The following is an 11,198-nucleotide window of genomic DNA, read 5'->3' as shown; positions in this document are numbered from 1 at the left end:
CCAGACAAACGGTGGAGCTCACCTTTAATCCCTGCACTTGGGAGGTAGAGGCAGGTGGATCTCTGGGTTTGAGGCTAACCTGGCCTACAGAGTGAGCTCCAGGATAGCCAAAGATACAGAGAGAAACCCTGTCTCAAAACTAATCAAATAAATAAATAAATAAATAAATAAAATTGGTCTGTAATCCTCTTACTGTAGGAGAAAATGTGTTTGTGTGTATAAAACTCAAAAGTCTGTATGTATTTATGTATGTGTATGAGTGTGTGTATTTAAATGACTATATGTATGCATGTATGTGTATATATGTAACTGTATTTATGTATATATATGATTGAATGTGTATGTTCTGTGTGTATATATATATGTGTGATATACATGTATATGTGAATATATATGTGTGCATGTATGCGTATTAACTGTGTATTTGTGTATACATGTGTGTATGTATCTGTATGTGTATGTGAGTGCAGGCGTATATCTGTTTATATGTATGAGAATGGGGATGTATGTATATTCGTAACTGTACATGTTTTGTTTTGTATGTACATATGTACATACATTTATATATATATATAAATATGTATATGTACGTGTATGTGTATATGTACGTGTGTCTGTGTGTGTGTTGCTGGTTATGGAACCGAGGTTGCACTGACCACACACCTTGCTGCTCCTTGCGGCTTGCCCCTGCGCTGGCAGGATCGGGCCCTGGTGAGGCCCGCGGTGGCCCTGGCTGCAGCGCGAGGTCTCCCTGGACCTCGTGCAAGGTGGCTGAGACAGCCAACTCAGGCTGTAACTCGGCTGCAGGCCGGCGCCTAGGGTTACCTAGCAACCAGCACCTTAGCAACGGGGAGGAGGCGGGCCGGGGGACGGAAGCCGGAAGTCGGAGGCGAAGCCTCGCGAGGGTTGGTTTGCGCGCGGACTCCGAGTGCGGCGGGTCGGTAGCGGGGACCCGCAGCATCTGTCAGTCATGACGGCGGCGGCGCCTTCGCAGCAGCGGCCCCCGGCGGCCCGGGCCCGGAACCTGCCCTGGTAGGAGCGGCCCCGCATCCCGCTTCCCGCTCTTCCTCCTAGGAGCTTTGCAGATCCGTCCCCGCTCCCGGCCTTGGCGCCGCAGCCGCTCCTCCGCTTCCATAACTGAACGGGCTCTGAGCTCAGCTTAGCCATCCTCGGGGGCCTCGAGCATCGCCGCTGCACTCAGATGACCCTACTAAATCGATCCTGGGTTTCTTTAGAAAGGTTCCGAGGACGGAGGAGTGGATAGGCTTGGTTGGATTCGAACTCGGGTCCAAATTCAGCGCTTGCACTCTTTTCCCCCCTTTATTTGCGGGGGAGGGAACCGTAGCAGCGCACCCTGGTGGAGGTCAGAGGACAACTTGCAGGGACCTGATCTTCCACCCAGGGCCCCAGCGCCTGCATTCTGAATGGCCCTACAGCAGCTTAGCGGTGTTTTAAATGAAGCAAGCCTAGCCATGCTTTCATTTTCTTTTCTTCTGGTCTATCCTGAGGAGGAAGACTTGTCTCAGGCCACACGGTATTTAAATTCTCAGGACTGGAGTCATAGACTGTGTGGTCTTTTGAGTCTTGGCTTCTCGAATTCAAGGGTTTTCTGTTCTGTAGCATGGTTCAGCACTCGATTCCTCCTTGAAAGCCACATCATAAGTGGGTTGCCCGTTCTCTTGCTTATGGGTATTTGAGTATGAGTTCCGTTCGCGCAGTCTCAGCGCTTTTGGTGAGTGGCAACGGGGAGCTGTCCTGCCCACTGGAGGATGTTAGCAACCTCCCGACTCCTACTCAACAGATGCCGCTAACACCCTTTGCACAGTTAATACAGCTAACTGGCCTGACCGATGTCCCCTAGGGGGACAGAACAACTCCTGGTTGTGAGAGCCAGTGCTCTGTTCAGACGTGAAGGGTTTCTCTTCCTCTGCTGCTTAGGATGTGAAGGGGCTTCTTTGCATGTAACAGAACACGGCTTGAGTTTATAGATTGTAACTTAACGGAGAATCCTATTTCAGGGTTGAGAAGTACCGGCCACAGACCCTGGCCGATCTCATTTCTCACCAGGACATTCTGAGTACCAGTAAGTATCTGTCTGTTGCTGCTGTCCTTGTGGAGGGTTGGGTCCATTTCGAGATGACGATGTCTCTGCTGGGTGACCCGTAGAGGTTGCTCTGAGCTTTATAGAACCGGCCATGTGTCGCCTTCTCCATAGTGTCTCAAGATCTGTTTGGTTTTACTGTTTAGGTGTTTTGTTTACACATGGAAGTGTGTGCACCTTGTGTGCCTGGCTCCTCCAGAGGCCAGAAGAGGACCCTGGATCCTGTAGGCAGTTGTGAGCTGCTGTGTAGGTGCTAGGAACCAAACCCAGATCCTCTGCAAGAGCACCCGGCTTAACTGAGGCCCCTTCCCAATCCCCCCATGCCCCAAGAAGACAACATAGAAGAGGGCTGGCTGATTTTGCCTTACGGGTTCAGAGGTTTTGGTTCACAGTGCTTGGCTCGGTTGACTCTAGACCCTTGGTGAGCACAACTTCGTGGCAGTGGGAGCACTCTGCTCTAAAGTGGACAGGAAGTAGAGAGCTCAAGGGGTGGGGGAGCAAGCAGTATGACCCACAAAGGCACGACTTTGGTGACCTGATTCCTCCAATGAGGCTGTGCCTCTAAACCACTGTTTCTCAACCTTCCTAAAGATGTGGCCCTTTTAATACAGTTCCCCATGTTGTGGTGACCCCACCCCCACCCCCCGCCACCATAAAATTATTTCATTGCTACTTAATAAATGGAATTTGGTACTGTTACAAATTATAATGTAAATAAATGTCTGATATGCAGGGTATGTGTGTGATATGTAGCTCCTAAAAGTGTCAAGACTTGACAGGTTGAGAACTTCTGCTCTCAATTTAATAGACCCTCCCAAGATAGCTAGTGTGGAAGACAGATAGACAGACAAACTGTGGTGTGACTTCAGGACTTCCCCTCCCTGTCTACTCTGACTGGGACACTGAAAAACTGAAGCATATCTGGATTTAGCATAACCAGGTCCTAAGGTGATTGTGTAGGCCCCAGAGACTGACACATGTCACCCCTTCCTGTCCCTCAGTTCAGAAGTTCATCAGTGAAGACCGCCTGCCACACCTACTTCTCTATGGCCCTCCAGGGACAGGGAAGACATCCACCATCCTAGCCTGTGCCAAGCAACTGTACAAAGATAAAGAATTCGGCTCCATGGTCTTGGAGGTGAAGGAGACACTCTCACTCCACAACAGCTCAGACCTCCACACACTTACCTTTGTCTTTCTTTTATTCCCTGACCATCTGAGTCCTGGCTGGGTTTGGCCAATGGGATCTTGTGTGTGTTTTTTTTGGGGGGGGGTGTCAAAATGGGGGATACTGCTTAGACTTGCTAGGGCATTTACACCTGGCAGCCTCTACTTTCTGCGGGGCCAACTTAGAGGTTGTACCCTCCCCACACAGCCTGCTCTACCTGCCCAGAGCTCTAGTTGAACCCCTTAAGATTTAGTGGTGATAATGAATACTGCGTATCTCTTTAGTTTAGGCCAGTGGTTCTCAACCTTCCTAATGCTTTGACCTTTTAATACAGTTCGTTATGATGTGGTGACCCCCAACTATAAAATTATGTTCATTGCTACTTCATAACTGTAATTTTGCTACTGTCATGAATTGTAGTACAGTTATCTGTTTTTTGATAGTCTTAGGCAACCTGTGAAAGGGTCATTCGACACTCCCAGGGGTCAAAACCCACAGGTTGAGAACCACTGCTCGGCAAACACCTTTAAAAATGTCTCTTCATCAGGATCTTCTTAGATTACTGCTCTGAGCCATGCTGTCTGTGAACTCTTGGGACCTTGGCTGACAACCTTAATACCCTTAGGTTACAAAAACCTAAATGCTGTATTTGAAAGAAAAGCATCTGAGGGACTGGAATGTAGCTTATTTGGTAGAGTGCTCGCCTGCTATGCACAAGGTCCTGGGTTTGATCCTTAGCATAATAAACAGACTATACACCTATAATCCCAGCACGCAGGAGGGTCATCTTAGGCTATGTGAGTTCAAGGCTAACTTGAATACAGAAGACCCACAATCAAAAGAAAAGCATTTGACTCAGGCAGTGGATCTGAAGGTTAGCCCCTTGCTGTCCAGAGCTCTTTCTTTGGCTTATTCAAAGCACAGCAGCCTGCAGGTGGTGAGAACTAAAGTTAGCATCAATTGCTCATGGCAGAGGTCCTGGTTCAGGGTCACCAGGTCCTCTGTGGATGATCCTTTTAGGGTGTTGTGTGATGGTATTGTGAGGCTGTGTACAGGGCATTCGTTTTTGATGATTGTATCTAAGCTGTCATTAGACCTGAATGGCTGGCTGACACTTCCAGCCACGAGCTTGTAGCTGACACAGGGTGTGACTGTCACAGCATCTTCTCTTCCTCCTGTAGCTGAATGCTTCTGACGACCGAGGGATCGATATCGTTCGAGGGCCAATCCTCAGCTTTGCCAGCACAAGGACAATCTTCAAGTAAGAATTACCTGTAGGATTTCTCTCCCTACAGGTCTTAGTGCAGGGTTCGGAGGGACACAGCCTCGCTGTTTGGTCCCCCCTTGGCTGGTATAAAGGGAAGAAGGGAACACCTGGTCAGAAGCAGGGATGGGCCAGCGTTTGAGAGGTGGGGATGCTGGGATAGAGGACTCCATGAGCCTTGGGCTCCGTGTGGGTCCTCAGCTGGGAGTCACATCCAATACTGAATGAGCTGGTCTCAATTTAAAGCAGGGATAAGACATAAGGAAGGAGGACTGACATGGAGGTCATTTAGGCAAGGAAGAGGGCGGTGAGATGGTTCAGCGGGCTAAAGCACTTGCCACCAAGCCTGATGACCTGACAGTTCAGTTCTTAGGACCCACATGGGGAAGGGGAGAACTGATTCCCTCAAGTCATCCTGTGACCTCCTCCATATTGTGATGTGATATGTCATCGACACACACACATACACACACAGGAGTAAACAGGCTTGGGTGTGTGTGTAGCCCTGGGAACTGTTTGAGCTTGACCTACTCGCATCCCTGGATTCTAGTCCCCACAAGCAAGCAGCTGATCTAGGATACTGGGAGGAAGACTAACAACTCAGGGAGGGGTTTACCTGCCACATCTAAGGGATGAAATTGACAGGCAGGTGTGGATGCAGGTATCAGCCTTCATCAGGGTCTGAGAAAGATGGACATGAGGTAGCCCAAGTGTGAAGATGGAGGCTCAGCCTGGTGTGGAAGGAAGCTGAGGGAACCTCCACATGCCTTTGTTCTCCTAGGAAAGGTTTTAAGCTTGTGATCCTGGACGAAGCCGACGCCATGACTCAGGATGCCCAGAATGCCTTGAGAAGAGGTGAGGTTTGCTGCCCCATCTGACGGGTTGGCCAAGGAGTGTACCAGGAGGGCCAGGGTTTGTGGGTGTGAGATTGATTACCTTCCCATCAGGAGGCACCTCTTAGTCCCAGGGATGCAGACAAGGCTGCCCTGTAGCGCCCTCAGGATGGATAGCCTCTGTCATCTCATCCTCTAGGGCTGGCTTCTGTTCTGTGTTGGATGTCTGTGGCATTCAATGGAAATAAGGTTTAAATTCCTCATTCATTGTCAGATTCTCTGCCTTTGGTAAAAACAAAAAAAACTCAGGAAAGACTGAGTGTATGAGACTGTGGTACGGAGTGAGCCCTGTGTTTTCCTGTGGAGTGGGGCTGTAGCCACGCCAGTTAAAGACCCTTTGTGAGCAGCTCCCACTAACACTGCTAGGGAATCTGCTGGGAGGGAAGAACAGCTTCAGGAGCCTGGGGAGACGAGACCTGGGAGTGAGGAATAGGAAGTGGGTTGAGGGGATAGGATTTCTTCTGGTCCTAGAGTGCTGACGTCCTTCCTTCAGCACCTTGTTCTACTGAGCAACTGTCTGTGGGCAGATCTGTGTGGGGACACTGGTGTCCTGTGCATTCCTAAGTGCTGGCTGTTGCTCACTGAATGCTCCTAGACTTTTAGACATGGGCTGCAGGGAATTGTGCGCATATTGGACAAGACTGGGGCCAGATCTTGAGGAGGAGATAGCAAGAGTGCTAGTGTTGTGGCAGATGATAAAAAGATGCATTTGTGCATCTAATGGTACGTCTACTAACTTTGCAAGCTGTGTGTGATGACTCGTGCCAGTACAAGTACTCCAGAAATGGAAGCAGGTAGATGGCCTGGAGTCTGAACCAGTGTGGGCTTCATAGAATGAGAGCTACACAGGATGGGGGTTAAGCTGAACCTGTCCATGTCCCATAATACCCTCTGCCCTACAGGCAGCTTTCTCACTTAGTGTCATTAAGCCTTCCCTGGGTCCTCTTACGTGAAGTGTTTGGTTTCTCTCCCAGTGATTGAGAAGTTCACAGAAAACACCAGGTTCTGCCTCATCTGTAACTACCTGTCCAAGATCATCCCTGCATTGCAGTCACGGTGCACGAGGTTCCGATTTGGCCCTCTGACACCTGAGCTCATGGTCCCTCGACTGGAACATGTAGTACAAGAAGAGAAGTGAGTTTGCTTTACAAGAAGGAAGAGGGAGGGTTTGGGGAGTGAGCGGCAGGCAGGGAAAGCCCCGGCTGGGGCCTGCTGCTCGGCTGGGGCCTGCTGCTCGGGCCCTGGGTGTTCTGCCTCCTGAGCCCTTTTGATTGTTCTTGACCCCCACCTATATTCCTGCAGGCTGTCCCCTCTTTTGTCATGGGAACTGACTGTTGCTGAGTCCTTTTGTACATGCTGCCAGCTGGCTAGAAGGGAAGGCTCTGAGACATCCATTCTGGGTGATGAGATGCCCAGCTATATCCTCTTTCTTCCCAGAAATGTCTCTCGGCAGCCACTTCCTTAAAGCCTTGGTCCATAGTAAAACTCTGGCTGGGGTCTGACCACTCATGTGACACATGTTCCTAAGCACAAGTAGCTTAGAAGTGCAGGAGAGAGCTGTCGCCTCCATTTGCTTAGAAGTGCAGGAGAGAGCTGTCGCCTCCATTTGCTTAGATGTGCAGGAGAGAGCTGTCGCCTCCATTTTGGTGCTTTCCTTCGTTGAAGCTTCATCATTCAAGGCTCACGTGGTGGGTGAAGTCTGTGCTCTTGCAGAGGGGGCTTTAGTTAACTCTTCTGCCTGTTTCCTTTTAGTGTGGATATAAGTGAAGATGGAATGAAGGCCCTTGTCACTCTGTCCAGTGGGGACATGCGAAGGGCTTTGAACATCCTGCAGGTACAGTCACACTGCAGGCACTTAAACCATTGCTTCAAAATAGTTTTACAGGAAAGCCAGTCAGCTAATCCACATGTTCATTGAGAATCCTAGTAAGATTGCCCTTGCCTGCACGAGCTCCCTGCCTGTGTGTTCCGATGGGAAGGCTCTGCGCTGCTCTAAGCTATGGGAGGGCGCCACATGCTGTAGTGTTCGCAGCAGAGGGCAGCCCTTCCAGTGCACAGAGTTCAAGATTCCTTCCCACTGTGCTTGGCCTGTGCCTTGTCACTGAGGCAGGGCAGCTGCTGACAGCCCCTGGGCCCTCCTCCTGCAGAGTACCAATATGGCCTTTGGAAAGGTGACAGAGGAGACTGTCTACACCTGCACCGGACACCCACTCAAGACGGACATTGCCAATATACTGGACTGGATGCTCAATCAGGACTTCACCACCGCCTACAAAAGTATCCTTTCCGGCGACTGCTGCTAGGTTTAGGGCTCAGAGTGGCCAGAAGCCCAGGCTGCAGCCAGCACCTATACTTCCCAGGTGACAGGTGGCATCCCCAGGCAGAGTGCCCTTCTCCTCAATGGCTGTCCGGAGCTTCCCCGTTCACAGTCTAAGCGGACTCACTGCCTTGTTGTACAGTGAGATGAGAAGCTACGGGCGGCTGTGTGACCCTCTGAGCTGTCTGCTCTGCCAAGGCGGGGCTATTCCTTTTAGAAAAGCATGTTGAGGATCACATGGGGCGAGTTAGAATGGGGCCTGCTGCCACTGTCCTGGGATGAAGAGCCCAACTGCTAGGTCACCAATAGGGGCTGGTGTGGAAGCCTCCCCACAGCAGGTTCTGCAATAGTTCCCCTCTCCTTAGCTGCTCCTCTCCAGACATCATGGAGCTGAAGACTCTCAAGGGCTTGGCGCTGCATGACATCCTGACCGAGGTTCACTTGTTTGTGCACAGAGGTAACTGTGGAGCGGGGAGGAGGCACAGCTTTGGGATAGCTACAGGGTGTGAGGTCTTTGCCTCAGAGCAGAAACAGGAAGACAGTGACTGACCCTTAATCTTGAGCAGTTCTGAATGGCTCTGTCCAAAATCTTTGTGATGTCTGTAACTGATAGGGTGAGTGGAAATGAACCCGTGGAGGCTGTACCGTACTTTTCATTCTCGTTACAAGCTTCCCACACCAGGGATTGAATCCAGGGCCTTGCGCATGGGAGACTTGTGGTCTACCACTGGGCTGTCTCCACAGAGCTTATTTCTGGGGTCCGTACCCAGGACTGATGTATCCTAGGCATTCAGTAGACTGCTGAGCCGCTTTCCAGCCTCTAAGTCACATTCTAAGATACATCCCACAAAAGGGGAAAAGATGTGTTCCTGCAAATTCAACAGTCTCCAGGAAGCTGCCTTTAAGTTCCTGCTTCCTGCTTTATTTCAGGGCTCAGTCTCAGCATAGGCAAAACCTGAGAACCACCCGAGAGGATTCAGAGTGGGGAGGGGATGCCAGCCTTCAGAAACTTTTGTCTCCCAGCCACCACCTCCAAATGGAGAGGCTCTCAGGTCCCCAGTACTGTGAGCCTGTGTGGAATCTGTTGCTTCAGTTTGTCCTCAAAACTGGGTAACATGAGCTTTCTGGTTAGTGTATAGCTGTCACCCACTATGGACAATGCTGACTTAGTCATGTTGTATGACCACTGGGGATGGGGCCATGTATATGTTTGTGGGGTCGTTTTTGGTGGCATAGGTGACGGAACACTTCCTGAGTTGCACCTACCACGTGTGATAAAGAACAGTGGCGCCCACACCACACTCAGCTCATCTGTCTCATGATCTGTATGCATGGGTCTGAGGGATGCTTAGGCTTGTCAGAAGTCGTGTGTGTGTGTGTGTGTGTGTGTGTGTATGTGTGTGTGCCCGAGAGGTGATCTCACTCATTTGACTCTGTTTTTCCCTCAGTTGACTTTCCATCTTCAGTTCGGATACACTTATTGACCAAAATGGCAGACATTGAGTGAGTGTTTTCCCAGTTTCAGTTCTTTGGCTGTCCCCTTTCCTGTGGTAAGCTCTTTAGTTTCAGCTTGTGTGCCATTCACACATGGGGCAGTGTGGTGTGGGGTAGTGCCAAGTGCACTGTGGAGCAGGCTGAGTGCTGCCTCCAGAGCACAGGGCAGGAGAGCAGAGGATGAAGAGCGCAGAGCGGTCCCTGCCTGAGCTGAGCCCCTGGCTCTCCTCACACCGGGCATGCAGGTCGTCTGGAGATGGCCAGCTACTCCGCTTATTAAGGCAGTGTGACATACAGGAGCCCAGTGGAGAAAAACAAACAGACTCAATTTTTCACTTTGCCCAGCTCAGTAAACACTGTCATTACTCCCCAGTGATTCTGGCAGCTGTCATTAAGTGGACAGCACACTGGGCTCCAACCAAATACTAGTATCACAAGCTCCAATAGGCTGTCACTAGCCCATGCAGGCAAAGTAGGTCATTTCCTATCACTGTGTTGGGAGTGAAAAGTGACAAGATGAGCTGCCGATGTCCTGCTTCACTGCCCTTCCGTGAACCTGCAGCTCTCTCTGCTGCAGTGCCACAGCCGAGGGGAATCTGCAGAGTTCCTTGTAGCAATTCTGAGCCTCCATCCTGTGCACCCTGCCCTGTCTGTCTGTAGAGGGCCGAGCGCAACTCAGAACCTGCTGGTGCTGGGTTTCTAATCTGGCCTCGGCAGCTTCAACCAAGAGAATGTTGGGGAGAAGAACGTTGGAGGACACAGACTGCAGTGCTAACCAGGGTGGGTCTGTCTGCTCCAGTGCCTCCGTGGCAGGCCATAGCAGCTCCCACATTCTCACCCTTACAGGCAGGGCCTGGACGCTTTATACTCAACTTGGGCTTGTTATCCCCAGGTACAGACTTTCTGTTGGCACCAGTGAGAAGATACAGCTGAGCTCCCTCATCGCCGCTTTTCAAGTCACCAGAGACCTGATAGTTGCAGAGGCCTAGAAGCTCCGAGGCCTGGCCCCTGGGTGACTGGAGGACAGAGGGCATGCTGCCCTGGACCACTGGATAAACCCAGTCACAGAAGTCTCTCTGCAGGCATTTAGGTACTGCTCTCTGTGGCTGTTTGGAGCAGGAATCTACAGAGCAACTTTAATCGACACTGCTTGTCTTTGCCCCTTTACTATCAATCACTGGGATGACAAATTGGCTGCAGTGTAATACAGAAGCTGAGTATGCGTCCTGTCTTCCAACTCTAAATGGGTGCTAGTAGGTTTCTAATCAAATATTTTATTACAGAATTTCAAAATCAGTCTCTTGCCCAAAGTGCTGACATGCCTATAACCTCAGGACTCAGGAGGCTGAGGCAGAATTGCCAGGCAGCTGCAGGTCAGCCTAGTGACATAGACTCTGTCTCTGTCTCAGTGGCCTTTCCCACTCTTAGAAGGCTTGCCAGCAGGTTCCAAATTCTATTGTGGAAATAGGAAAGAAACGGCAACAGTTTGCCTTCAGGCTGCACACCTCACTTGTTGGGGGGAACGGGGCACTGCAGACGTTCCTGCCGCACTGCTGGGCTGTGTTTTTTACCAAGTCCTTCACGGGAAGAATAAAGTGTGTGTTCAGTGTCTAGCCGTGCTGGCCTGTCTACCTGCATGTCTGTGTCACACTGTCACAGGGAACTCCTTAAAGGCTATTCCTTCTAGGCCTTCAGACTGTTGTTACCTTGGGACCAGACTTCCCTTTGGCTGGAAGAGGGGCACTGGAGGACACCCAGTGCACCATGGGTAAAATACATCTCAGGGAGGTGCTTTCAGTGTGTCCTGTCAAAGGGAGATACCAACTTTCTTGTCCATGGAGAGCTTGCTCCCAAGTTTCTAGCTGAGTTTAGGCAGAATCCCAGCCACGTGGCAGAGTTGCCACCGGTGTCCTGCTCTCCTTTTTAAAATTTTTTTCCCCCTGAGACAGGGTTTCTCTGTA

At 50.6% G+C, this 11,198-nt stretch overlaps 1 protein-coding gene across 1 annotated transcript; it reads left to right on the top strand.

The window, feature by feature from the left end:
• The first annotated feature begins 900 nt into the window (after positions 1–900).
• On the top strand, positions 901–10,850 carry Rfc5 (replication factor C subunit 5). The gene is made up of 11 exons (XM_021162132.3): positions 901–1,032; positions 2,019–2,083; positions 3,103–3,239; positions 4,451–4,530; positions 5,315–5,388; positions 6,401–6,560; positions 7,179–7,260; positions 7,574–7,703; positions 8,123–8,200; positions 9,192–9,246; positions 10,130–10,850. The coding sequence occupies exons 1-11, from the start codon at positions 971–973 to the stop codon at positions 10,224–10,226; spliced, it is 1,020 nt and encodes a 339-aa protein (XP_021017791.1). The 5' UTR covers positions 901–970; the 3' UTR covers positions 10,227–10,850.
• The last annotated feature ends 348 nt before the right edge of the window (positions 10,851–11,198 follow it).

The sequence above is a fragment of the Mus caroli genome, unplaced genomic scaffold, assembly GCF_978045245.1.
Source record: "Mus caroli unplaced genomic scaffold, Mus_caroli_1 scaffold_4, whole genome shotgun sequence".
Taxonomy (NCBI): domain Eukaryota; kingdom Metazoa; phylum Chordata; class Mammalia; order Rodentia; family Muridae; genus Mus; species Mus caroli.
Note: the sequence above shows the minus strand (reverse complement) of the source record. Positions and strands in the feature narration are given on the sequence as shown.

Excerpts from the sequence above, each read along its gene's own strand:
- Rfc5 (XM_021162132.3), top strand. The coding sequence starts at position 971 with ATGACGGCGGCGGCGCCTTCGCAGCAGCGGCCCCCGGCGGCCCGGGCC. Across the intron at positions 8,201-9,191 it reads TCACTTGTTTGTGCACAGAG|TTGACTTTCCATCTTCAGTT; the intron begins GTAACTGTGGAG and ends TTTTTCCCTCAG. Across the intron at positions 9,247-10,129 it reads ACCAAAATGGCAGACATTGA|GTACAGACTTTCTGTTGGCA; the intron begins GTGAGTGTTTTC and ends TGTTATCCCCAG.